This window comes from Emys orbicularis, chromosome 1, assembly GCF_028017835.1.
Source record: "Emys orbicularis isolate rEmyOrb1 chromosome 1, rEmyOrb1.hap1, whole genome shotgun sequence".
Taxonomy (NCBI): domain Eukaryota; kingdom Metazoa; phylum Chordata; order Testudines; family Emydidae; genus Emys; species Emys orbicularis.
In genome coordinates, this window is record NC_088683.1 from 246,894,628 (window position 1) to 246,922,285 (window position 27,658).

General features: G+C 39.9%; 1 protein-coding gene across 1 annotated transcript in view; it reads left to right on the top strand.

The window, feature by feature from the left end:
• The window catches only part of ATP10A (ATPase phospholipid transporting 10A (putative)), a 154,546-nt gene that overhangs the window by 85,830 nt on the left and 41,058 nt on the right, over positions 1–27,658 (top strand). Inside the window, exons 3-7 of the mRNA XM_065423472.1 lie at positions 5,514–5,599; positions 18,505–18,611; positions 18,713–18,844; positions 21,061–21,191; positions 22,925–23,177. Coding sequence (XP_065279544.1) covers positions 5,514–5,599; positions 18,505–18,611; positions 18,713–18,844; positions 21,061–21,191; positions 22,925–23,177 — 709 coding nt within the window. The remainder of the gene's footprint in view (positions 1–5,513; positions 5,600–18,504; positions 18,612–18,712; positions 18,845–21,060; positions 21,192–22,924; positions 23,178–27,658) is intronic.

A 27,658-nucleotide genomic window follows, 5' to 3' on the forward strand; every position in this document is an offset into this window, starting at 1 on the left:
TAATAAAATGCTAGATTAATTTTAGACAGTATATGAAGTAGCTTACTGTATAAGGCAATAATAACATGGGCAAATATATCAACACTGAATATGTTTTTGTTATTTTTGTAAACTTCTGAATTAGAGTTTTGACTACTTGCAGATCTTCCCTTCCTCCCCCCGCCCCCCCCCCAAAAAATCTTAAAGCCTCCATCACAGCTATTATCCTTCAAGGAGAGTACTGAATTAACACCAATTAACACCAGATGCTCTGGCTAGTGGCCAGAAAAGTCACAGTTGTGTAATGTGAGATTCTTTCCCCCCATCCTCATGTACAAGGGGTTGAGTACATTCTTCCAGTATCCTGCCAGCTCATGCCACTCCGGGGAGGGTCTGGACCAGGACCAGAAATCAAACTCAAATTTTGTATGTGGTAGAGTAAAGCAGACCAGACCACTGAACGAGAATATTTTAATAATAAATATACATCATTATTTAACATATAAAACTGTCTCACTTGGCAAGGCAATGGGCTTTGCTTCCTAAGATATGACGACTTAGAGGGTTGCCATCAGAATCATGCTATGTCTACACTTTGAGTGAGGGGTGTGATTCCCAGCTTGTATACACATCCTTGCCCTCGGTCAATGTTGCCGCTGCCCATGCTGCCACGGCTATGCTGCTGTTTATTCCTGAGCTACCTCGAGTATGTGCAGATAAGCTGCGAATCACATGCCTCAGTCAAAGTGTAGACGTAGCCTCCAGAGGGTTGACATTGAACTGTAGGATGGTCCTGTGGTTAAGGCACTGAACTGGTCTTAGGAGAACTGAGTTCAATTTCTGGCTTTGCCTCAGACTTTCTGCAAGATCCTAGGTAAGACATTTGATCCTTCTGTGTCTTAGTTCCCCATCTGTAAAATGGGGATAATAATATTTCCTGTCTCCCAAGTCTTTTTAGGTTGTAAGCTCTTCAGAGCAGGGGTGGATTACAGCACCTAACACAATGGGACTCTGGTCTCCGTTGAAGGCATGTAGGTGCAAACATAACACCACTGCTGAGTACTACCATGAAGACTGATGTACGCTGCGGTAGGGACCCTAGACTTGCGATGTATTCAGGCTTAAATGAATCTGAATACATAAAATTCCTTGCTAAACAACTTCTCCCTTTTTGTGATAAAATAGTTTTTTAAGGGTGAAAAATAAAATCCATTGGGAGAGGAAAAATACCAGCGGGTGGCTGGTGGGGATTTTTTGCATGTGAATATATAAATTTAACCTCATACAGTCAAAATACTTATTTGTACAGCATAGAAATTACACTCTTTGATAGTAGATGACAGTCTTCATTTGGCCTCATTCTCCTAGCAACACCTTCAGATTGCTGTTCTTATACAAGAACATAGACACAGTTGCCTCTCACTTGCTGATGTATTAGGACCAGCATAAAAAGGAGCAAAACTTTGATCAGCATGAAACCTTGTGTTAACTTAGTAGCTTCTCTATATGCATCCAAAGCAACCTCATGCAGGCAGTATTTAATGTATTTGCTCATTCATTTACAAAAAGGCAATTTCATGTCAAAACTGTCAGCATCTGTAATACAATACAGTGTATCTACACTTTCATTTCACAAGGAAAGGAAGAAGCCATCTGATTTATTTATGAGCTAAAGAGCTTTAGCAGTAAATCAGAATTGCTTACCTCAGACTATTACTGTAATTGGATTTTCCCCTATCCCGGATGTTAGCTGGTTAAAGGTTATAGTGGCGTATTTTTAAGGAAATTGTAAGAGAACTCAAGTATACAAGCCGCAGTGAAAGGAAGAATTTTAGCTCCAAAAAGGAGTCAAATAGGAAAGTTATACACCAGGCAGGACAAACAAATGTGCTTTGTGGTGCTGATGTGGAAGTCTGCTAGTATTACTTCTTTCAGATCTTGACAGGATCTTTGTTTAGATAGACTTTGTTCTTGATGTAAAATGGATTTTTTTTTAAAGCTGTTGGCTTTGTTGGCAGGTGTTCCTGGGAGGAAGGAAATACAGTCCATAAACTTGCAATTTCTGTAAAAGTTAATGTAGCTACACAGCTTTGGAACCATACTCTGTTTGCTGAGTTCAGCAGCCACAGAGAGCTTTCATTTGATTAGCTTGGCCTTTGGTGTTAAGTGTCTCTAGGATTTCCTGAGAGACATTTATCAAAGGAATTAAGACTTTTTTTTAAGAGCATTGAATGAAAATGTATGCTCAATAAGCTAAAGCCTGCTCAAAAGTGACATCATTGTGTACTATAATGAAAGGTAAAATCTTTCCTTACCCAGCCTAAATATTATTTGTCCTTCCATTTACACAGAAGGTATGTCTACACTATGATGAAAAAACCTGCGGCGCTGAGTCTCAGAGCCCAGGTCAGCTGACTCGGGCGCAGGGCTTGGGCTGCGGGGCTATAAAATTGCAGTGTTGATGTTTGGGCTCAGGCTGGAGCCCAGGCTCTGAGACCCACCCCCCAGAATCTGAACATCTACACTGCAATTTTATAGCCCCACTACCCAAGCCCCACAAGCCCAAGTCAGCTGACCCAGACCAGTTGCAGCTGTGCCATGGGTCTTTTATCGCTGTATAGATGTATCCCTAGATTTTAAAATGGTGTGACACTAACCCTTTATATAATATGCAGCTAGGACAATAATGTGTCTTACTGAAATATCTTGAGTGATTTTCATATGTTGCTGGGTTGGTGTGTGAGAGAGAGATTAACTCAGTTTTCTCCTATACATTTTTTTTTATGGTGAATGATGCTGGATTGACAGTCTGGTGGACCGGTTTTTCTATTTATCCACACACCAGGTGTTATATGGGCAGTGCAAGACTTCCAGCCTGCTCCCTATAATGTGCCTTAGTCTAACTTGGAGGGACGTCACCTAGTCCCCACTCATGCACTCTGCTGATTTGTGGCTAAGGCATATAATGGGGAGTTCCCAGATAGTGCTAGTTGCCAAGGTAGTGTGTTTGTGGTGTGAACCCTTGAACGCTGGAAGTAGGAATGAGACCACTCTGAGTTGGGGACAACTGAGGTGTTTAGAAGCAGACCTCAGACTTCAAGGTTTGAAGACTTTTAAGAGTATTCTTACTGGTGAACCCTCAGTTCTGTCTGAAAAGTTGTCTACGCCACTCTGAAGGTGGTTAAAGGGAGTAGTAGAGGAACACATGGCCAAAGGGTTGAATGAGTAATTTATGCAGTATTCTCATCTTACATTGGTCTGGAATCTTGAGATCTGAATACTTCCATTGACTTCAGAAAACAATGTTTTTTTAAAAAAATATTTAAATGTAATACATAGTTATTTTAAGTAATTAAGCACCTGAGTAGCTCCTCTGAAGTGATGTAAAATTAAGTACATGCTCGAGTGCATAGCTGGATTGGAACCTAAATTTGTCCAACAGGACAAACTCTTCAATTGTGTGTTCGCAACATTCAGGGGGTATTTTACAACGTGGGGTTAAGACATTTTTCCACAATATCACATTGCATTACTTTCTTCTGGACGAATATTACGATGATTCTACTGATATGACAGAGAAGGCAAGAACCCAGATTTAACTGTTAGATTCCAGGTGAATGTGAGAGGCTGGCACTTTTACTCATAAACTGACCAATTTGATGTACAAGTCATTGATTCACAATAACTATGGAACCCAATAATGCTCTTTTACAGTCACTTTTCATAAATGAACTACACTTAAAAAATTCAAAAGCCCAATCTGTTTGAGATAACACTAACGATTCTCCTCAGCCTATATTTTGGCTGTCTGGCTCCCAATGTGTGCCCAAATTACCTATTGTGTCTTAGGTTCTTTGATGCTTGCTTTACAAGGATATGTGAACTAGCTCTCTTCTTGGCAGCTCACAGTTACCCATTGTTCATGTTACTTATTTGTTTTTCTTGGTTGGAAGTTGAATTCTGTATACAAATGTGACTCTCTCTGTCACCTGATTCTGTGGCCGTCTGAGATGCATTATAGTCCTCTACCCCAACTTCTCAGCCTTGCTTCTCACAAATGTAACAAAGTCATGGGCTGGCATTTTGAAAATATCACAAGGCACTTAATCTGCATCTTTAGACACCTACATGTTTTTGAAAAATCTAGCCCTTGGTGACCAGAAACAGTCCATTCATTCACTACTTATAGTCATTATAGCCTAATAAATAATTTCCTTTGTTTAAGAAATCAGTTAGTTTTAAATGCAAAACATGTTTTGTTAAACTTTTTTCCCCTCGTATATGACACATTTAAGGTAGTTTTACTTAACTGATAAATTATGGGTAGGGGAGTTGGACAATAATTATTTAATGACAGATGTTGAGATTCAAAAAGTTAAAGCTTTATAACCATTAAAACACAAATCACTATCATATGTGAATATATCACAAAGTAAACATCCCTAAATCAAACTCTACTAAGTTCTCAAGCAGCATTTTTCTTATTTTGCCTATCTGTAAATTGTGATTGTTATCGGTAGAAATAGATTTTCATCGGTACGGTGAAATTTATATTTACTGATATATACCGATAAAAATCTAATCTTTTCAAGCCTATGTAAATGCTGTATTTGGTTGTAAATCAACATGTTATAATGGTTGGCAACCAATGAGAATGAACTTTTCTTTAGGAAAATAAATAAAAAACTACAAATGCAAAACAAGATTAAAATAAATTATTTAAATCAAGCTGCTTGCTGATTTAAATTATCGAGATAGGGTATTTAAATCACTTTGATTTAACTCAATCCACCCTGTGTTTAATACCTCATCCACAGGAAGCATCTCATTTCATTAATGAAATGAAATAATTGCTCTATGCTAGAACATTCTGTCTCCAACACCCTATCCTGTTAGCTGTTGGTAAATGTCCAATGACCAACTTCAGCCTCATTAGCCAGAGTATCAAGTAGAGTTTTGAGTGCTAATTAGGAGAAATAAAGGATCCTACTGTAGGTGTCTAATTATTCTATTGGATTAATATATCTGAGCTGGTATAAAGCAATTAAGAAATATTGCTTATATTTCAGAAAGTTCAAATTAACTTTTTCCTAATTCACAATATATTGACTTATAGTGTTCCAGACTTGTAGTTGCTTTGTTTAAATTTGAAGTATTTGAAACCTAGTAATGATGCTTTGAATATTTTCAGCCTACTCAGACAAATTTGGTCTTTCCTCTCCAACCCAAAATACATGTCTCCTCAGTCTGACTTTTTGTTTATTTCATGCCTTTGAGACTTGTGTTCTTTACTTTGGGGAGTGGTAAATCATCCTTTTAAGGGGAGACTTTCAAAAGCACCCAAGGAATTTTGAAGCACAAGTCTCATTGACTTTCAGTGACACTTGTGCTGCTAAGTCATTTTGATTGAGGTGCTTTTAAAAACCCCACCCATAATATATTATGGATGTTGTGCAAAAAAACCCCAAACAATTATGCTTATAAATTAAACGCTTAATGAAAAGATTAAATATTTAACACTTTTATGATTCCAGGACTCTGAATTTGACCCCTTGAAGTTCACCAGTGTCATTGAATGTGAGAAGCCAAACAATGACTTAAGTAGGTTTCGAGGTTACATGTGAGTATTTCATATAATTACCTTCAGTCTGCAGCCCCTTCTCTATAAGACACTTATATGAGAGACTTCCAGGCTCTCTTCTTCTGGTCCCCTGCCTCATTCCCTACACAGCTTCCAACTTCTGAAACAAATGAGTCAGGAAGCCTACAGACAACAGCCTCCTTCACTACACAACCCTGATTCATCCCCAGAGCAGGATCATCTTGTGTTCTTACAGAGGTATCAGTTCTACAGGAAAAAATAGTATGTGATCATGTAATTCAAGACTGTATCACAATGCATACACACAAGAGAGCTGAATTAAGGTTGCACAGGCAACTTTAATTCTGGCATTTCTTAACTTTGGAATGCTTTGTCTTGCTTATCAAGAGTAACTGCTAAAATTGTTCTCTTTTGTAAGGTGCATCTATTCGTTGAATACCCCATGTCTTGGGACAGTCATTCAAAACTCCTGCCTCTCCATTCAGATGGAGTTAGAAGTCTCTCACTTCCATTCCTGAAGATGAATTTATTTGTCAGTATTGGTCAGCTAATACCCTGGCTATAAATGCCTGAAGCAGGGAAGTAATAGATAAAAGATTCCTCCCCCACCACCCTCAAGGAGCAAAAAAAACCCACCTGGAAAGGGGGTGGGAGGGAATCAGTTGCATATTATTTTTGTTAAGTTGTCTCTGGCTGATTTGTCTTTTTAAATGATTCTCATGGAGGAAACTCAGAAGTAGAAATGATATTTCTCCACTCACATTGATGTTTTCTTCCTGTCTTTCAAGCAAATGAATAAAGTTGTCTGAGGCTTGGTCTACACTTACCCCCCAAGTCGAAGTAAGGTACGCAAATTCAGCTACGTGAATAACGTAGCTGAATTCGACATACCTTACTTCGAACTTACCGCGGTTCAGACGCGGTCCACACGCGGCAGGCAGGCTCCCCCGTCGACTCCGCGGTACTCCTCTCGTCTAGCTGGAGTACCGCAGTCGACGGCGAGCGCTTCCTGGTTCGATTTATCGCGTCCACACCAGACGCGATAAATCGAACCCGGAACTTCGATTGCCAGCCATCGAACTACCACGGTAGTGTAGACATACCCTTAGTTTTGGTGGTGTTGGCTTAGGAAATATTGTCCTGGAATAACTTTACATTCTTCAGTCTGTAGTCAGGTACAATATGAGAGACTTCTTTACCTAAATCTTTGTCTAAACTTCAGTTAAAAACAATAAAAAAGACAATAATTCTGTTCAGTGGACAGTGATGTATTCCTGTCTCTCTTATTAGCAGTGATGAGCACTGTTAATAAACTAGATGAATAGTGCAAAAACTGAAAAATGGGTCTTTTAATCGATATTACCTTCCATCTCACAAACTGTTATTTTTGTCACTCTTCCCCCCCCCCCCCGATTTCATAAACTGTTTATCCACATTAGCTTCAAACAGTGAGTTCAGGATGGACACTCCTTCATATATTATTTGAAACATTATAAACATTATCAATGGCATGGAACAGATTTTCAGCTTGTGCAAATCAGCATAGCTCCTTTGCAGCTACATCAGTTTAGACCAGCTGAGAATGCGGCCCTGTACTAGTCACACAAGACATACATTTCATGTAAAGATGAGAGCTGGTATTACTTACTTATTGTTTGTTTTTCAGTTTGAGTATTTTTTATATAGTACAGTTTTCGGGGGTGGGTTCCTCTCTAGTTTTCCTTTGTGGTGAGGGCCTTCTTGCCTTTGGCCCCTGTTTGCTTGCAGCCTTTCCTAGCAGGTTATGCCAAAACCCCAAAGATTAAAGCCCTGCCAGACCTGCCACAGGTCTTTCCCCCAAGGGCTTGTCTACGTTACCCGCTAGATCAATGGGCAGCGATTGATCCAGCGGGGGTCAATTTATCGCATCTAGTTTAGCCGCGATAAATCGACTGCCGAGCGCTCTCCCGTCGACTCCGGTACTCCACCGGAGCGAGAAATGGAAGCGGAGTCGACGGGGGAGCGTCAGCTGTCGACTTACCACAGTGAAGACACCACGGTAAGTAGATCTAAGTATGTTGACTTCAGCTACGTTATCCACGTTATTCCCGTAGCTGAAGTTGTGTAACTTAGATTGCTTCCCGCCCCCAGTGTAGACCAGGCGGGCATCCCACATCCTATGGCAATATAAGGCTTGCTCCAGCTTCGAGAGCAGATCTAGGAAGCTGAAAGAAGACAGACTGAAACTGCTCCCCATAGAGTGCTCTCTGGGGTCCGATTCACCCCTGTACCTCAGGCTCAGCCACTCAGAGAACTCCTGTGACTTCCTCATCTCCAGCTCTGGTAAGCCAGGACCATGGTGCAACTTCGGGCACTCAGACTTAACTTAAAGACCCCATTCCCCTGAGAGACAGTCCAAGAGGAGTGAAAAGTCACCATCAAGACCAAGGAGCAAGGAAACCTCGCATCCCCGTGCAAGCACTGCTGAGGCTTCTAGATACCAAGACTCCAGTCTTGAAAGACTTCTAGTAAGCTGCATGCCAGAAAGTCGTCACTCATCTTTTAAAACACTAACAATTCTACATGCAGCAGCACATTCAGAAAGAAGTAAGCTGGCCTGTTCCCTAGCAGAATGCCAAAGTATTACCAATACTGGTGGTCAGTACCCTGTATGCAGATCAGCATACTAGTCGGCACAATGAGCCATAAAAAGTACAATAAAATACATTGAGGCAGGCCTGGCCCCCAGCTTTCTCAATGTTGCAAATGTGAAGCATTACTGAAGCTGGCCTTTATACTCACAGTCATAAACTGCACTGAACATACCCAATGCATGTTGAGGGGGCAAGCAAATGGTCTATTCCACTCAACAACTTGATTTAATAATGGCCACAATTTCTGCTCTTTTGTGGATCCCAAACTCATTTCCTCATTCCCCCCACCCTTTAAATAGTTCTTGTCCTGCTTCTAGTGTTGTGAGAAGAATAAAATAAAAAAAATTCAAAACCCAGCATGAGCATAGCCAAACTATATACGGTATTGCTAACCATGATTTGGGCCCCAGAAATTACGAAATTTGCCTAAAAATACTGAGGTTTTGTTTTAAAAATACATGGGGGCAGTATGTGCTTTCTGGTTTTACAGCTTTGCTCTGGAGCTATATGGGCTAGAATTATTTTTAAATTTTAAATAAAAGCTGAAAACCTCACATAATCACATGACTCCAGAAGCTTGGGGCTTTAAGAAACACCAATTATAGTGAGAGTTGGTAATCTTGTGTATGTATAAGAGAGTGGTGTTAACTCACAACATACAAATGTATCTAAAACCATGGTGCAATTCATCAAATAAATAAATGTAAAGCTAGTGATAGGGGGATATCCAAAAGTTAAAAGTGCATTTCAGAATAAAGTTTTGATGCCTCTCTTTCTCTGTGGCCTGCTGCAATCAACCTTCCCCAACAGGCCCTGCCACACATCTTCCTCCGAGCAAATCCCCATCCCCTTTATCTGTTGTTATCACCTTGCATAGAATAAACTAGTAGTCTGCTACTCCCCTCCAGAGACCCACTCTCCTCTCTGTTATTTTCAAAGAGAAGGTCTCTGTCACCACTCCCAAGGTCAGCATGGTCTCTGGTGGAGAAGGTGCTTAGTAGTGCTCCCCCACATACGACATCTGGGAATCTGCTTAAAAGGCCTCTGAGGCAAGCAGACCCACATATGCCCTGGTGAGTAATTGCTAGGGAAAGCTCAAGGTTCAAGCCAATGGAAAAGTAAGAGATGCCATGATTTTCCTATATTTTTTTCTCTTGGATGAATTAGAAGGAGCACACACTATCTGGACGCTCTCTCTGGTAAATAAGTCAAACTGACTTGTGCTAATCCTCCTAACCACAAGGGTTAGGCTCAGTGAGTCAAAGATCCAGAAAACATACAAAGGGTATGTCTTCACTACCCGCTGGATCGGTGGGCAGCGATTGATCCAGCGGGGATCGATTTATTGCGTCTAGTCTAGATGTGATAAATCAACCCCCAAGCGCTCTCCCGTCAACTCCTGTACTCCACCGCCGCGAGAGGCACAGGCGGAGTCGACAGGGGAGCAGCAGCAGTCGACTCACCGCGGTGAAGACACCACGGTAAATCGATCTAAGTACGTCGACTTCAGCTACATTATTCATGTAGCTGAAGTTGCGTAACTTAGATCGATTCCCCCCTTTTTCCCCCCAGTGTAGACCAGGGCTAAGTGACTTCATCCGTTTGACTTCTACCATGTAATCAATTCCAGTTAGGCTAAGTGACTTCATCTGTTTGACTTCTACCATGTAATCAATTCCCGTTCAAAATTAGAAATACACTATTAAAAGCTGCTTGAAGTATTCAGACATCCAGATAACACAAATCCGTCCCTGCTCAGTTTAGAAATCTTTATCAATACAAACAGTTTTGTAAAAAAAAAAAGCAACAATAAACACTGCACATTTGTGGAGGAACTTAATATTTTAAAAACAGACAAATTCAGGGAGATTTTAATTTCACATTGAACGCTTCATCTGGCGGTAGCAGCAGGAATCACAGGCATGCAGATATTTTACAGGATTGCTGGATATTTGTTTATAGCTCTTCAACTATTAAGAAAATAATGACAACCCCACAATTTATTTTTCAGGATATCTGAAAAACGTGGGGTTGGAGGTGAGAGGAAGCATTTTCTATCTTTTTTTTTTTTTTTTTTTTAGTTGATACAGTATTGATACATCACCCTATTGATCCCACTCTAGCAAATAGGAAACAAGACAAACAAACAGGAAAAGGAAGAAGTTAGTTGGAGACAGGCTCATTTTCAAGTTAATCTGTTAAACAAGACTTTTTCTGTGCAAATACCTTCTCAATTATGTATTGAAACAATAATTACATGCAGCTAGTGTAGCCATTTCTCATAATAGGTATGTGCATGTTCAGTAGGTGTTTATATGCCACATATTTTGGGATGATGTCCATGTGAGAAATTGCAGAGCCATGAGACATATTGTATTTATCAGGCACCTTTGACCATCTTACCTACGCTCTGCTCACTAATCCATTTTCCTGCAGTCTAGCTCTAACATTCCAAATTTCTGAGCAGCTTCAAAAAGTTACCATTTAAAAAAAAAAATACTCCCAGAGAAAAGTTTCCTTCTTTCCCTCGAAAATCATAGTGGAATGAGCCCCAGGAGGGGAAAATTCAGTGCTGAACCAGTGTCAGGTTAAAGGTTCAACCCTGCAGAGACAGAAATGGGAGCTCAGCCATCTCCCCAGTGGACCCACAGCTTTTGTGTATAGCCTGGGAAGGGTAGTTATCAGACCTATCTAATTTACAGAGCGCTGGTTTTGAATTTTTTCTGTGCACATCCCCTAGTGTGTAATTTTCTTTCCTTAAATTTCCATGTCCAAATAGCTCATCATTTTTCTATATACCTAGTTAGTGGATCATTTGTAGGACGGGGCAGGGAAAAGTGGAGGAAAATAAATTGGTTGTATTTCCCTCAGCTCCGCTCTCCCATGGCTTAGTTTCCTCCATGTCATTTTCTAAGAGTATGTAGAACACCAGTGGATGACTGTGATTTACTTTATGTACAAATGAAAATTAGTAGCAAATGCTATTTTTTTAGTGATGGGTAAAATGGGGAAAAGTTGCCATAGGATTCTTCAACTTTTCCTCCTTACGCTTTTGAGGGAAGGCCCAGTCAATGAATGAAAGAAAATAGATTTGGGTCTTGAGCATCAACAGATCAGTTTGAAATGCTGCACTATTGTGGAGTAGGCACAGATTGTGTTCTGTTTGAATTCAGTGTTTTATCTGAGCTAAATGAATAAGAACACATTGGGCATGAGGTGGGCGAGAGCTGCTGAGTGCAACTGAAATATTTTAATAACAAGACAAGTAAGCTTGAGATTCCCTTGTATTACTTTCCTGTGCCGGTAGCATGTTATAACTAGGGCCCTACCAAATTCATGGAATCCTAGAAGATTAGGGTTGGAAGAGACCTCAGGAGTTCATCTAGTCCAACGCCCTGCTCAAAACAGGACCAATTCCAACTAAATCATCCCAGCCAGGACTTGGTCAAGCCTGACCTTAAAAACCTCTAAGGATGGAGATTCCACCACCTCCGTAGGTAACCCGTTCCAGTGCTTCACCACCCTCCTAGTGAAATAGTTTTTCCTAATATCCAACCTAGACCTCCCCCACTGCAACTTGAGACCATTGCTTCTTGTTCTGTCATCTGCCACCACTGAGAACAGCCTAGCTCCATCCCCTTTGGAATCCCTCTTCAGGTAGTTGAAGGCTGCTATCAAATCCCCTCTCACTCTTTTGTTCTGCAGATTAAATAAGCCCAGTTCCCTCAGCCTCTCCTCATAAGTCATGTGCTCCAGCCCCCTCATGATTTTTGTTGCTCTCCACTGGAGACTCTCCAAATTGTCCACATCCTTTCTGTAGTGGGGGGCCCAAAACTGGAGGCAATACTCCAGATGTGGCCTCACCAGTGCCGAATAGAGGGGAACAATCACTTCCCTCGATCTGCTGGCAATGCTCCTACTAATGCGAACCGTGGCCACTGGGAGCTGCAGGCGGCCATGCCTGTGGACGGTCAATGTAAACAAACGGTCTCACGGCCTGCCAGCGGCTTACCATGATGGGCTGCAGGTTGCCCACCACTGACCTATACTATACACATTTCATGGGGGAAACCAACATTTCTCAAATTGGGGGGCCTGACCCAAAAGGGAGTTGCAGGGGGGTCACAAGGTTATTTTAGGGGAGTTGCGGTGTTTGTTGCCACCCTTATTTCTACACTGCCTTCAGAGCTGGGCAGCTGGAGAGTGGTGATTATTGGCCGGGTGCCCAGCTCTGAAGGCAGCGCCTCGCCAGCAGCAGTGCAGAAGTAAGAGTGACAATACCATACCATGCTACCCTTACTTCTGTGCTGCTGCTGGCGGCAGCTCTGCCAGCTGTCCACCTCTGAAGGCAGCTACACCGCCAGCAACAGCACAGAAGTAAGGGTAGTAGTACCGCAACCCCCACTCTACAATGACCTTGCGATACCCACCCCCCACAACTCCTTTTTGGGTCAGGACCCCTACAATTACAACACTGAGAAATTTCAGATTTAAATAGCTGAAATAATGAAATTTACAATTTTTAAAATCCTATGACCATGAAATTGACCAAACTGGACCCTGAATTTGGTAGGGCCCTAGTTATAACTGTATACACAATTTTATAGTGAACAGTATATATATCGCTCTCTGCTGTCATTAACAGTCATCTATGGGATATAAAATCACAAACCAGAGCTATTACTTTTCCAGTAGATTTGTGAAAATCAAGTCCACTTATTAACAGGGAAGTAACTACAATTTGGAGACTTTACTGGAAACTTAAGCTAACATCCTACTAATTCACAAGTCAAGCTTCAGGAGGATTTGGTCTCAAAAAGAAGAGAAGGCATAGTACTCAGAATAGTAGGATTACTGAGTTTCATTGTGGATAATTTAACAAATTATTCTCCCTAGATTGTATAAATCTTTGATACATCCCAAATACTCAGAGTTCCAAGCTGGCAGTGAATGATTGCTGCTTATTGTGCTGAGCACAAACTTAGGAAGTCCATGATCAAGGGATGGGACAGTGATGAGAGAGGACAAAAGCAGAATTTTGGTAACTCAGAAATCAATAAAATGAAAATGTGTTCTGCTATCTTAGAACTGCTGAGGGGTATTCTCTACTAGAGTGACAGAAACCATTTGTGCTTCAAAGTTGCAAACTCGGGGTAATCTTACCAGTTCCTTTTCCTTCTCTCCTCAGTTCTGGTCTCTTGCCAGATATAATCACTGCTGTATCTATAACATATCTAAAATCCACACCTTCCCACTGCTAAAACACTTGGCAATACCATGGTTCTTTCTCTCACCTGGTCATCTAAATCAGATTGCAAACTCTTTGAGGCAGGGAGTGTGTTTTCTTTTTTTCTGTGTAATGCTTTATGCACACACTGAGGGCTACTCAAATGAGCAGCCCTTTACTCTGAGAGTAGTCTCAGTGTTTTCACAGACTAAGTGTTGCCAATTCTGGTGATTTTACTGCTAGTCTCATGATATTTGGTGTGATTTTTAAAGCCACAGCTCCTAAAGGCATGTGATAAGGTTAGAATCTCAGCATTTGTTTTTAAAAAGCATAAGTTTCTAGCACTCAGGTTGTGAAGAAAAGCATGAACATATGACCCAAGTGCATCTTAAAGGCTCATAAACCAAAGACAAATAAAAAGAACCCAATTTTTTTAATGAAAAAAATCTCGACGTTTTAACAATTTCATGATATTGGGGGTCCTGGTTCATGGTGGTGTTGTTTTTTTTAAATGCTCAGGATCTGCAATACATGGTGTTAAACTGTACCATACTTAAGGGTGGCAAAATCTACTATATAAAATAACATATAGAAAAATAAACATAAAAATAAAGTTGGATTATGCAGCAACAGCAGTTAGATATCTTTATTCTAGTGCATTCAGTTTCTCAACATTTCTCTTTATTTATTAGCTCTGCATTCCAATTTGTTTTGAAAAATTAAGAATCCTACTTTCGGTGCTGTTTATATGAATGCACAGTAGTTAAAATATTTCCAATTTTCCTTCACCATCTGCTCTGCAGCATTAAGATACTGGAGTTTGTTATGTGGAATTTCATTCATACACAGCAGGTCTATAAAAGTTATTTGACTTTTCTTCCCCCCTTATCCCCCTTAGCAATGTTCTAGTGCTACTGATGTAAGAAGTTATTTTTTTATTCTTAATATTTCCCTTGTGGCAATCCATTCTCCCAGGCATTTTCCCCCTGTTTCTCTGACGTAAATGCAGTTTTTGTCAGTACATAAATAACAAACAGTAAGTACTCGGCTAGGATAGATGTTATTTTGTTTACTAAGAGTTTTTCATATATCCTGATGCCCCACTTTTTTGTCTGTTTGGCTTCGGTGGTCAGGCAGTTGTTTATAGAGGCTGATCTTATTACCACTTAGTGGTTAATTTGAAATATCTTAGACTTCTTATATTTACCTGGATAAAAAGAACATCCAGATTTCCACATATCCCACACTGTGGAGAAAATTCAATGAAAACAATAGACTGTTTGGGATTGCTAAAGGTTCAGCTGTGCATAGAAATGCAGAGGTAGAAAACTTCCTGATTTCTGTGCAGGTCATTGCAGAGAAGAAAAGAGTGTTCACTGAAGAACTTTTTTCATTTTGTCTCTTCAGTGGTGAAGTTGTTGCATGATATTGGATTATTTACTCTCCATCTACTGGAAATGTTTACTGCTTTGCAATTAAGCTTTTCTCGGGTGCATTGTATGCTTTTACAAAAGGATTTGGGAATTGGAAACATCTGAAGCAACTTTCAAACGTGAGAGGGGTACAGAACACTGAACCTGTGTGCTAACTCGATTAAAACTTTAAAAAAATCACAATCTGGTAGAGTTGACTCTGCTATGGCACACCAGTTTAATTCAGAACAGCCGTACCTAAGAGACATTCTTCAGTGTGTGGTGACAGATACAAAGTTTAAGTACTTGTGGGCTTGTCTTCCAGGGTCAGGATGAAATATTAGGATGAAGGAATGCCTAACATAGTGAATGCTAATGGGAAGGGGGTAGGTTTAGCAGATAAAATAAAAAAAGAACAAGTTAAAAATCACTTAGAAAAGTTAGCTGCCTGCAAGTCACCAGGGCCTGATGAAATGCATCCTAGAATACTCAAGGAGCTAATAGAGGAGGTATCTGAGCCTCTAGCTATTATCTTTGGAAAATCGTGGGAGACGGGAGAGATTCCAGAAGACTGGAAAAGGGCAAATATAGTGCCCATCTATAAAAAGGGAAATAAAAACAACCCAGGAAACTACAGACCAGTTAGTTTAACTTCTGTGCCAGGGAAGATAATGGAGCAAGTAATTAAGGAAATCATCTGCAAACACTTGGAAGGTGGTAAGGTGATAGGGAACAGCCAGCATGGATTTGTAAAGAACAAATCATGTCAAATCAATCTGATAGCTTTCTTCGATAGGATAACGAGTCTTGTGGATAAGGGAGAAGCTGTGGATGTGGTATACCTAGACTTTAGTAAGGCATTTGATACGGTCTCGCATGATATTCTTATCGATAAACTAGGCAAATACAATTTAGATGGGGCTACTATAAGGTGGGTGCATAACTGGCTGGATAACCGTACTCAGAGAGTTGTTATTAATTGTTCCCAATCCTGCTGGAAAGGCATAACGAGTGGGGTTCCGCAGGGGTCTGTTTTGGGACCGGCTCTGTTCAATATCTTCATTAACGACTTAGATATTGGCATAGAAAGTACGCTTATTAAGTTTGCGGATGATACCAAACTGGGAGGGATTGCAACTGCTTTGGAGGACAGGGTCATAATTCAAAATGATCTGGACAAATTGGAGAAATGGTCTGAGTTAAACAGGATGAAGTTTAACAAAGACAAATGCAAAGTGCTCCACTTAGGAAGAAAAAATCAGTTTCACACATACAGAATGGGAAGAGACTGTCTAGGAAGGAGTACGGCAGAAATGGATCTAGGGGTTATAGTGGACCACAAGCTAAATATGAGTCAACAGTGTGATGCTGTTGCAAAAAAAGCAAACATGATTCTGGGATGTATTAACAGGTGTGTTGTGAGCAAGACACGAGAAGTCATTCTTCCGCTCTACTCTGCTCTGGTTAGGCCTCAGCTGGAGTATTGTGTCCAGTTTTGGGCACCGCATTTCAAGAAAGATGTGGAGAAATTGGAAAGGGTCCAGAGAAGAGCAACAAGAATGATTAAAGGTCTTGAGAACATGACCTATGAAGGAAGACTGAAAGAATTGGGTTTGTTTAGTTTGGAAAAGAGAAGACTGAGAGGGGACATGATAGCAGTTTTCAGGTATCTAAAAGGGTGTCATCAGGAGGAGGGAAAAAACTTGTTCACCTTAGCCTCTAAGGATAGAACAAGAAGCAATGGGCTTAAACTGCAGCAAGGGAGGTCTAGGTTGGACATTAGGAAAAAGTTCCTAACTGTCAGGGTGGTTAAACACTGGAATAAATTGCCTAGGGAGGTTGTGGAATCTCCATCTCTGGAGATATTTAAGAGTAGGTTAGATAAATGTCTATCAGGGATGGTCTAGACAGTATTTGGTCCTGCCATGCGGGCAGGGGACTGGACTCGATGACCTCTCGAGGTCCCTTCCAGTCCTAGAATCTATGAATCTATGAATCCAAAAGCTATGGAAGAGATTTGGGGATTTTTGAGCTAATATTACAGTTTGATCCATGTCTGGCTGACCACTTTGCTAAATTTGGACAGAAGGGGAAAGCCATCCAACCTGTCCTCAACTGTAGGTGACAAATTCATTGAATTGATGGGGAAAAAAATTAAAAACACCATAGTAAGAGAATTGCAGCAAGCCAAGTATTTCTCTGTAATTGTTGATTCACGACCTGATGTAGCACTTGTAGACCAGCTCACATTCATTTTCTGATTTCTCATTCAGAGGGCCAGATAATTGGGTTTCAGCCACTTGAGAACCACACAGGGGCAAACCTAGCTGAAGCTGCGCTGGCTATGATAAATAACCTAGGTTTGGATGAGTCTAACGGCTGTGGGCAATTGTATGATAATGCTAGTGATGTGACTGATCGTTCCAATAGTCTGCAGGCCCATCTGTCACGGAAAATCCACCAAAAGACTACGTGCCATGTGTTGCACATTCCCTAAATGTAACTGGAGTCAGCAGTGTTAACAATTGCTCAGATGCACATATTGATAGAAAACTGTTTTCCACGATCTAAATGCTGACACGAGCCAGAGATTATTGATTCTCAGCTGTTCAACTGAAGAAGAGCTCTATGTTGTTTAAAAGCTTGTCTCTTTCACCAGCAGAAGTTGGTCCAATAACCAATTACCTCACCCACCTCTGTTCCCCTGTAGTGAACTCATTATCTTTTTTTCTCTGTCAGTGCTTGCATGGAATAGCTAGGGCATTTAATGTCTAAATTCACATACAATATCAAGTCAGCAGTGGGAACGTGTTAGCTGTGAATTTTTAATTTTTAGCTAAACATATAATTCTTAATGTCTGGCTATGGTGCTTGTGTTGTTCCCATATGCTGTTAATTCTTTAAATGACATGTTTTTAATCATCTCAGGAAAGTTTAAGTATTTTATAACCGGGTGGGACTTCAGGATATTCTGTGCCTAGAACCCCAAGAATTCTTAATTTGATCCTGTTTAGCAGGCAGTAAGGAGATCAGAGTGAGGGGGCCAAAGAGAGTAAGGGTGAGTAGGCTGTGGAGGGAATGGAGAAGAGCAAGGAGAAAGGGATCACAGAGTTCCCAGAGACAGAATTGGGTCAAAAGGACCCAGGGAATACAAGAGATTGAGAATTGGAAAGGGAAAAAGAAACATTTACTGGTTAGAAAATAGAAAAAAAAACAGAGACACACAGGATACTTATAAAAATATTTTGTAGAATTCTTCAAAAATAATCTTTATAGTACTGTAAGTGCAAAACTCAACTCAGGAGTACAGCCACAACTAGAACCTCCATAATAATAAAGTACATGCCATTTCTTCTTTAAAGAGCAGTCAGTCAGAAATATGTAGTGCAGTCATCTTGCTCTCACTCATGCACGTACATCCTTCCCCTTCACTTCCCTTTCATTGGACCCAAATATATCCTCCATGAAATATCTGTGGTGTCAAAACTGCTTGTGAATCCCAGAGTCCTTTGTCCTTAGGCCAGTGTATGGGTAGCTGACTATTTAAGCTTTGGGGATAATCCGCAGATTTGTTTTACTCAGTGGGGATGTGATTCAGTAACTGAAAGTTTTGATTCTCTGTGTCAAGTTCTGTTATTAAATCTTTTGCAGTGTACATAAAAGTGGGAAAAGGGATGGACTATATAAAGAAAACCTTTTGTTGCGTGGATGTACTGTTAGGAACACAGAAGAGGTTACAGGGATAGTAATCTATGCAGGTAAAAGACAGCTTTTCTCTTTTTTAATTTACATGTTCACTTGATAGTTTCCTTAGACTGTCAACAAATATCTATATTGTTTAATGTAATTGCTTCTGCAGGGCACGAGACCAAAGCTTTGTTAAATAACAGTGGACCACGTTACAAGCGCAGTAAGCTTGAAAGACAGATGAATATTGATGTCCTTTGGTGTGTCCTCATACTTATAGTCATGTGTCTATTTTCAGCCATTGGTAAGTCCTCTTTACAAATAAAAGTTAAGTCGACCAAACCCTATCCTAAGAGTCACATGCTTCGCTTTAAAAATTCAAAAATGTATAGCTTCTGTCTCTTCATTCATGTAGCTACTTCCTTTTCTATGTAAAGTTTGGGTTTTTTGTAGGAAACTTCAGCTTTGTACATAAGCTCATCCAAATAGTAATCTTTTAATAACCATCAACTGCATACCATTACTAGACCAAATCAGACAAATATTGGGTCAGGCTCTGCCACCTTCAGTAGCAATGAGTAGTGCCCTACTTCAAAAGTAGTGTCTTTGAAATCAATTGATCATGACTAAGGGTGGCAGAATTTGGCACATACTTAGTTGCCAGGGTAATATATGAACACAGAGTAAACATAACTAGCACAATACCATTCACCTAGCTCTATTAGATGAAAACAGGGACTCATCATATACAATATTAACCTACCATACTTAAGTATCCAAACGTATAATATTAAAAATTATTTAAAGGCCAAATTCAAAGGACAAGTCAAAGAAAAGACTACCATTGACTTCAATGGAATTGTAACTGGCATCGAAAATTTTAACAAAAATAGAGGGGCAGGGGTAAGTTTGTTTGGGTTCTGGTTAGAGTGTGTGTGTGTGTGTGTGTGTGTGTGTATTGCTCTGTGACTGAGAATTTGGTATAAAGGTTTGTGTGCAAAACATTTCTTTAGCTATTTGTTTTGAATTCCATATTTTGTAATGTTTGGGTTTTGTTTTGGTTGTGTGTAGTACATAAGTTCTGGAATTTTTCTTGGCAACTTTAAATGTATTTTACCAAAACTTCTGTGTTATTTTAATACCCTTAATTGTGTCTTTTTCCAGCTGTTGATAATCCTCTTTAAAGATGAAAATTGAGGGCAAAACTATTATTATGCTCTTTGTTTCCACTGAGTTCAATGGGCAACTCGCATATCCAAAACCAGCATTTCATCCTAACGATTTCCAATTTGTTTTAGAGTAGAATCCTAGTAACAGAAGTGGTTCTTTTTTTCTTTTTTTGCCAGTTGTTAAAATGAGTTGTGTATCCCCATAACTTTCTTATAAATATTGTCTATCAAATATGAACTAAAATGAGAGACCAAGATTTGAAAAAGTGACTAGAGATCTGGGGGTCCTCAATTTTGGGCTGCCCATCTTGAATGACCTTGAGAAGGGCCCTGTTTTTTCAGAGTGCTGAGTACCCACCCTCTGAAAATCAAGCCCTTTTAAGACATCTCCATAAGTTGGGAATTCATAAATTCATAGCATCTAAAATCACTAGGTCATTTGAAAATCAAAACATTTAGTAAAAAGAAACTAGATATAATCCATTGCAAGTGCAGAATTTTTAGCATTTTTACTCTAGATTATTAAAAATAGCTATAGACACATCAGAGCATAAATGTAAAGCTTTGAACTGCTGCAAAATATTTAGTGAGACAATGTCATTTTTATTTATTGTTATTTCAGTGTGGGACAGGGGGCAGTTTAGAAACTTGATAGAGGTGCCTTACAAAGGATTTTTTTAATGGGCTTTACTCCTTTTTTGTTGCTTTATGACATATAAAGAATAGGGCCTGAAAGATTGTCAGGTTTCGGGGGGGGGGGGGGGGGGGGGTAAGGTATTAGGTTTTTTCTGCTTGATTTTAATATAAATATCAGAGATAACATCTCAGGTCTTTCCTGGCTGGGATGGGAAAACCTATTATATATCTCAGAGTATATGTTTGATTTTTCTCACACCCTAATTAAAAGGGTGGGATTGCCATATCTTTGGTAAAGACATCATTGCTCCAAAATGTTAATACTTTCCTTGCATTAAATAGGAATTAACAAAGAAAGACAACAAAGAGATTGAAATAGTCTGACTAAAATCTTTTCCCGTCTTAGTTGCTCAGCTTCTATTCCTTTGACTTTTGTGATGGCCACCTTTTCACTAGTTCTCCAGTTGTCATGGTGTCTTCCAGGGCAGACAAGACTTGAGTTTCCAACGTAGAAAATGCATATTAAAAAAAAAAACATTTCAGGCCTATCTCATAAATCATAACAAAGTAGGAAAAGGCACAAGCTCCCCCTCCCCTTTTTTTCCCCTTTGCTGGTCACTTTTAAAGACAAACACATACAAAATAAACCAATGCTGTGTTGTTTTTAATGTCTTGATGTTAATTTAAGTTTCCATCTATTTCAACTTTTCTGCAGGTCATGGCCTATGGGTGTGGCAATATGGTGAGAAGAAACCAGTTTTCAGTGTTCCCGGGCTTGATGGCAACTATTTATCCCCAGTTCTAGCTGCAGTATATTTATTTTTGACAATGATAATAGTTTTTCAGGTAACAACATTGTCCATACTGGTTCCTGTGTTCACAGTTTACTGATGCTAATAATTATATATAGAGAAAGAGAGCCCAACTTCTCCCACCAAGGAACTTGAGGTGCTAATTAAGTGTTTAAAATACAATACAATTAGATACAATACAATTAAAGCATGAAAATGAAGAATAAAATATTATGTTGCCAGAAAAATAAAAGAGCCTCATTAATGTGCTAATGGTGACCAAAATGAAAACAGCTCTGAAAAAAATCAATGGACAGATGCTCCAAATTGTCTTCCCTCCATTGACTTTAGTGGAGCTGTGACAATTCACACCTGCTGAGGTTCTGTCCCAAACATTCTAGGTGTGTTGTTTTTTTAACAAGCAAGATGGGCTAAGATGAGGAGGGTGCCTGTTGGGGAGCAGCAAACTTCACACTTTGTGGGATACCAGGCTGCAAAAGCTGAGTTACCCGCCTACCTTGGAGGAATACCTAGAACCTTGGTGGGGTTGGAATGCAGGTACCTTACCAGGACAAGGTTCATGCTGGGATTTAACTCTTTAATGGCCCCAAACTGTTTAGAATTTATACAGGAGGTAAATGACTAGAGTTGTCATCATTCAGCGTCTATACATAGGAGGAGAATATTGGGGGGAGGCAGGGGGGAGAAAGTCTTCTGATGATGAGATCTACCATAATGTTGAATACTATGGTGTGTCAAGAGAAGTGTGGATGTCTGTCTTTGGGACATGTAAAACTAGAACTGACAGACCACTAGAAGATAGCATACTAGTGAAGGGAACGATCTTGCACTGAAGAGGGATGGATTAAATAATGGCCTTTGCCATTTCTAGATTATGATTTTAATGTATTAAGAGGTTTTTTTTATATTAAAGAAAACTCAGAACAGATCTACTTAAGTATGCACCCTTTACTATAGGTTTTGTTTAAATAACCACCCTTGGTACTTGTATATGTACTGCGATTCACCCCACTAGTCTAATTGACCAAGCTAAATTTTGTATATAACCAGAAATTTCTGCACTGAAAAAACATGTGCAAGGAACAGTCAACTAGAAATGAGGTCTTGCATGGATTTTTGAAAATCCCCAAAAAACTGCTGAATTTTTTTTTCAGGAAAACTCTCTTAGCTTAACACTTTGTTCAGCAATTACAAAATATGTTCTTCATTCAGCTGAATTGCTGCTCAAAAATTGCAACTGACAACATTGCTTTCTCTGCAGAACCTTCCACCAATCATTCATTTTACCTCTCCTGTTCCTGGAAAGCTAATTTAGTAGAGCCTGTTATTTACACAGATAAAATTTGGGAGCTATTCATCCCTTTTTTGATGCAAGATATTCTTTTGTATTTGCAGGATTCTGACTGTACTGTATGTTCCTCTCCCCCTCCCTTCTTTTCCTTTCCTAGCTTCTTTCAAGCTCATCTTATTACCCCGAAAACGTTTGCTTCTCTCCAAGCCTTGATAATCACATTTCCAGACATAATTATGGATTTCAGCTCTACAATTGCACCATAGGCTTTTCTAATCTGTCCAAGTAAACTTCTTGCAAAAATTCTAATTATTTTACAATATTGAATCTAAGCCTATTAAATTCTTTAAGGTAAAGTATAGTACATACACTCTTTGTGATTTTAGTCTGCCATAAAGTTGATTAGATTATATCAATTCAATATAATATCAATGCCCCTCTTTTCTCCTAATTAGTGTGTTTTCCATGTGTTTTAGGTTCTGATTCCGATTTCTTTGTATGTATCCATTGAAATAGTTAAAGCATGCCAAGTGTTCTTCATTCATCAAGACAAGGATTTATATGATGAAGAGACAGACTCTCAGCTACAGTGTCGAGCTTTAAACATCACAGAAGACTTAGGGCAGATGCAATATATATTCTCAGACAAGACTGGTACTCTTACTGAAAATAAGATGGTTTTCCGAAGATGCACTGTTTCTGGAATAGAGTATTCCCACGATGCTAATGGTGAGCCTTGTTTGCTGTCCAAGGGTTTTACTTCAGTTTGATTTCAATCACACAAAAAAGTGACTATGATCTTAAAACAAACAACAAGTTGTGTAGGATTTATGATATGTGCATCAGACACCACAATGATGGTTGTAAAATTAGCTATAACTTGATGTCTGTTCATTTCGGAATTATAATCTTATCAAGAATTCTTTGGGATCTTGAGTGTGTTGTCAAGGTTGCTATTCTCTGTAGGTTTACGCTCTGATCCTGCAAAGCATTTAGAAACGTGCTTAACTTTAAACACATGAATAGTACCATTGATATCAATGGGACTACATTGCTACATCTGTCCCTTAATGTGTAACTTCACTCCAAGATACTCAATCAGTGTCAAGAACGAAAGGTGAACAAGGTTACTAGTGTGGCTTTCATGTTAACACAATAGCACAGTCTGTTGTAATAATATTTCATCTGTTTTAGCTTTATCCTGTTCACTTCAGTGCCCCAGTGTGATGGGTATCTCTGAGTTAACATTCTTTTGCTGCCAAACAAATATTGTAACTGAACAGAACATCCTCAAGTAGCTGACTTTTGAAGCATTAAAATGTAATTCATTACCCCAAGGGAATGAGGTTCCCTTTAGTTGTCACCCATGTGTCATCTCATCAACCTCTTAAAATTATTAAGTGACTTCCGATTTTGTGTAATTTGTATTAAGCTATTTTCCCCCTAACATTTTAGCTGTATCCTTTGGGACTTGAAAGATGTTACATTCTCAAATTTCTTTGCATACTTGATAGATATTGTACTGGCTTTCTAAATGCAGTAATTAAGCTTTTTAACCTGCAGTACATTATTCTTTCCTTGAAGTTCATTTGGAGAGTTCAGCTAACACATCAGAAATGGAATAAGAGAGACTTATTAAAGGTGAACTGTAAACTTAAAAAAGACGTTTAAAATTGTATGAGATCCCAAGTTAGTAACAGAATATTGTGGAGGCTTAAATTACAGAGTGAATTTACTTTTAAAATAAAATATTTTAAAATAGCAATCATATATTGCACTTGCACCACTTTTCCTAAGACGAAATCAGTGCACCTAACAGAGATAGTAGGGTATTATTATTAACCCTATGTTACAGATGGGAAAACTGAGAAAAGGAGAAGTTGAAACTTCCCCAAGGGTTCACAGTGAGTCAGAGACAGAAGTAGAATTAGAATCTACAGCACATTTCTTGACTCCCAGTTCTGTGCACTAAATAGTAGACCATACTGCTTCTCTTCATTCTTCTTGTTTACCTGCCACCCTCTGATTTCAGGGCATATTGTGTTCCTTCCAAGAGTTAATGACATTACAGTTAACTAAAGCAGTTCAGGAAGGGCAGTATTTTATGGGTTAGATTGCATCAGGTGATGCAGCGCAAATACAATAGCCTACACTTGGGTCTTCATGGGTAAGTAAAGAAGAAATTAAGTGTCAAATGTTTTATCTTACCATGTATTATCATTGTCAAGTCTACCCATACTTTTTTTAAGTGATTTAGGATTACACTATAAATGTTAGAAAATAATAAAAACAAAACAGCGAAACTGACAATATACAAAATTATCAAAAACACAAAGCAAACAAAATACAGTAGTGTTTTTCCTTTACCTTCTCTCATTTATAGGCATCTTTATGCTCACTTGTAATTCTAGTTGGTGCAAAATTTTCAGATTGAAATGTGATTTTTAAGTTGACAATTCCCTTTAATCGTAGTATTTGAATCTCTTCTCTATATAAAGTGATCTTGCACTAATTCTTTGCCTTTCTGTGTATAAATGGCAACCGAGAGTCCTGTGGCACCTTTAAGACTAACAGATGTATTGGAGCATAAGCTTTCGTGGGTGAATACTCACTTCGTCAGACGCATGTGTATAAATGATCATAATTTTCTTTGTTTTTATTCTCCACTTTTAGGATCAATGACACAATAAATAAGTGTTCTCACTCAAGATTTTTAGTGTCTATTCTCCAGGCTGATTCCCAGGCCCATTCTTTCTGTGAAGTTACTCCACTGATATCTTGTCTTCCCACCTGATGACTACCCACTAGTTCAGGTCACATAAGATCCCTCCTTCAATTGTTTTTCCTGTCATTAATAACATCTATAACACTTTATGCTCCTGTGTTTAAATACAAAGGATTTGAGGAAGCCCTTCCATTATACATACCAAAAGCCAGCAATCCCACCAGGTTTTGTTTAGGATATATTTAATAACTGATGCTGTCCGGGCCGGCTCCAGGCACCAGCGGAGGAAGCACGTGCCTGGGGCGGCACATGCTAAGGGGCGGCATTCCTTCCATTCTTGGGGCGGCACAGTCCAGGCAGCTTTTTTTGTTTGTTTTGCTTAGGCAGTTCGGGCGGCAGTCCGAGCGGCTTTTTTTTTTTTTTTTTGCTTGGGGCAGCAAAAATGGTAGAGCCGATCCTGGATGCTGTCCAGCTGACCCAGTCAGTTCTGGTTGTGGATTAAAATGAGGTTTAGAGAACTCTAAAATCTGCCACTTATAAAAAGATCCAGTCTTGCCACATATGCAAGTTTAAAACTGATTGAGTACTAAGGACCCAGAAAACCAAACAAAACCCATTGGCCTCCCTGCATAATCTTAGCAATTGTATGCCTTTTTCTGTTAATCATAGTATTTCTTTCAGTCATAGTAATTTAACACTAGGAACCAAACTGTGAATAGTCTGTGAGGTGATGAAATAAATGTAAAACTTATGGCAAGATCTGATTTAAAACTGTTACATCAATGTCATGATTTGCATGCTGAAATCCACAATTCATGTTCTGTTGTGGTGCCTTGTGGGAGCGAATGTACTTGGAGTAGAAATTCTATTCTGAGCGTTTTGGTTTGAGCTTGTTATATAGGTATGTAATCTGCTGGTACCTGGTAACTCATCTGGCAGATTGGGCATGGTATTCCCAGCATTGTTCCATGACCTGTGATATGTTACAAACTTTGTTCACACCCTGAAAATTCATCCAAAGGTTCTGTTTTTTTTTTCTGTTCTGTGTAGGTTTTTATACTGCCCTCATCACCACAGTATCTGAGCACCTTTCAGCAGTGCATTAAGCAGCATAAGTAACGATTGTCACATGTGCTTTGTGTACTTTCACTCATCCTCTTCCCACTGTGAAAATTGCATGTACAGTGCAGAATTTTGTTTTGGTAGGATTTTGTTTTTGGTTTAATGTAGACACTACCATGTGTTTATGTTAGGGAAGGCAAGGTTGAAATGTACCTTGCATTTGAATTGGAAGATGATGAGATTTGTGATGATCCTTATTTCCTGTGTGGAGTTCATTCCACAGTTTCGACCAGCCCCTGAGAAAGTCCTATCTCCAGAACAGACCAGTTTAACCCTTATGGTAGAAAGTTCTATTGTGCCTGAGAAGCAGAACTGTCAATCACAATCTTCATCCCAAAGCTTTAGGAGACCTTTTTAGATATCCTGGGCAAAGACTATGGAGAACCTTGAAGATAAGCACTAAAACCTTGAACTTGGCTTCCCACAGAATATCAAGTCAGTATAGGGAGCAGAGGATAGGTGTGATGTTCTCAAGTAGCCTGTGTTGCTGAGAACTGCTGCAGCATTCTGTCTGAGTTGGAGTGTCCTAAGGGCTGATGTGTCCAGATATATTTCATTGCTGTAGTCCAGATGGGAGGTGACAAAGTTGTGTATAACCAAGCCCAGGTCATCATCTACCAGGACGGGATGGAATCTCCTAGCCAACTGGAAATGGTAGAAAGTATTATTCAGAAATGCTGCTATATGAGAGCTTAGGGTTAGTGGGAAATCCAGGAACACTTCTAAACTACAGACTGAATTGATCGATTGCAAGTGTGTATCTTGAATCAAAGAAGACTGAACCATGGCTGGGAGCTCTTCAGATTGCTTTTCTCAACCCATCAGCATCACCTTTGGCTTGCTTGGATTCAGCTTCAGCCAGTTGTGCTTTATCCATGAGCTGATTTTGTCCAATCATCTTGATGGTCATGATGTGGTTGTAGATGGCAAAGGACAGGCAGAGTTGTGTGTCATCCAGGGCCGGTGCAAGGAAGTTTCGCACCCTAGGTGAAACTTCCACCTTGCACCCCCCCAGCCCTGCGGCAGCTCCCCACCCCCCCCCCCACACCCTGAGGCACCCCCCCCCGCGGCAGCTTCCCCCCCTGCCCTGAGGCCCCCCCTGCAGCAGCTCCCCCCCCGGGGAGCCGTGCGGCAGCTCCCCACCCCAGCTCACCTCTGCTCCGCCTCCTCCCCGAGCACACCGCCCCCGCTCTAATTCTCCTCCCCTCCCATGCTTGTGGTGCCAAACAGCTGATTGGCGCTGCAAGCCTGGGAGGCGGGAGAAGTGGAGCAGCAACCGCGCGCTCGGGGAGGGGGCGTAGAAATGATGTAAAAAAAAGTGCTTTTTGGCACCCCCAAATCTTGGCGCCCTAGGCAACCACCT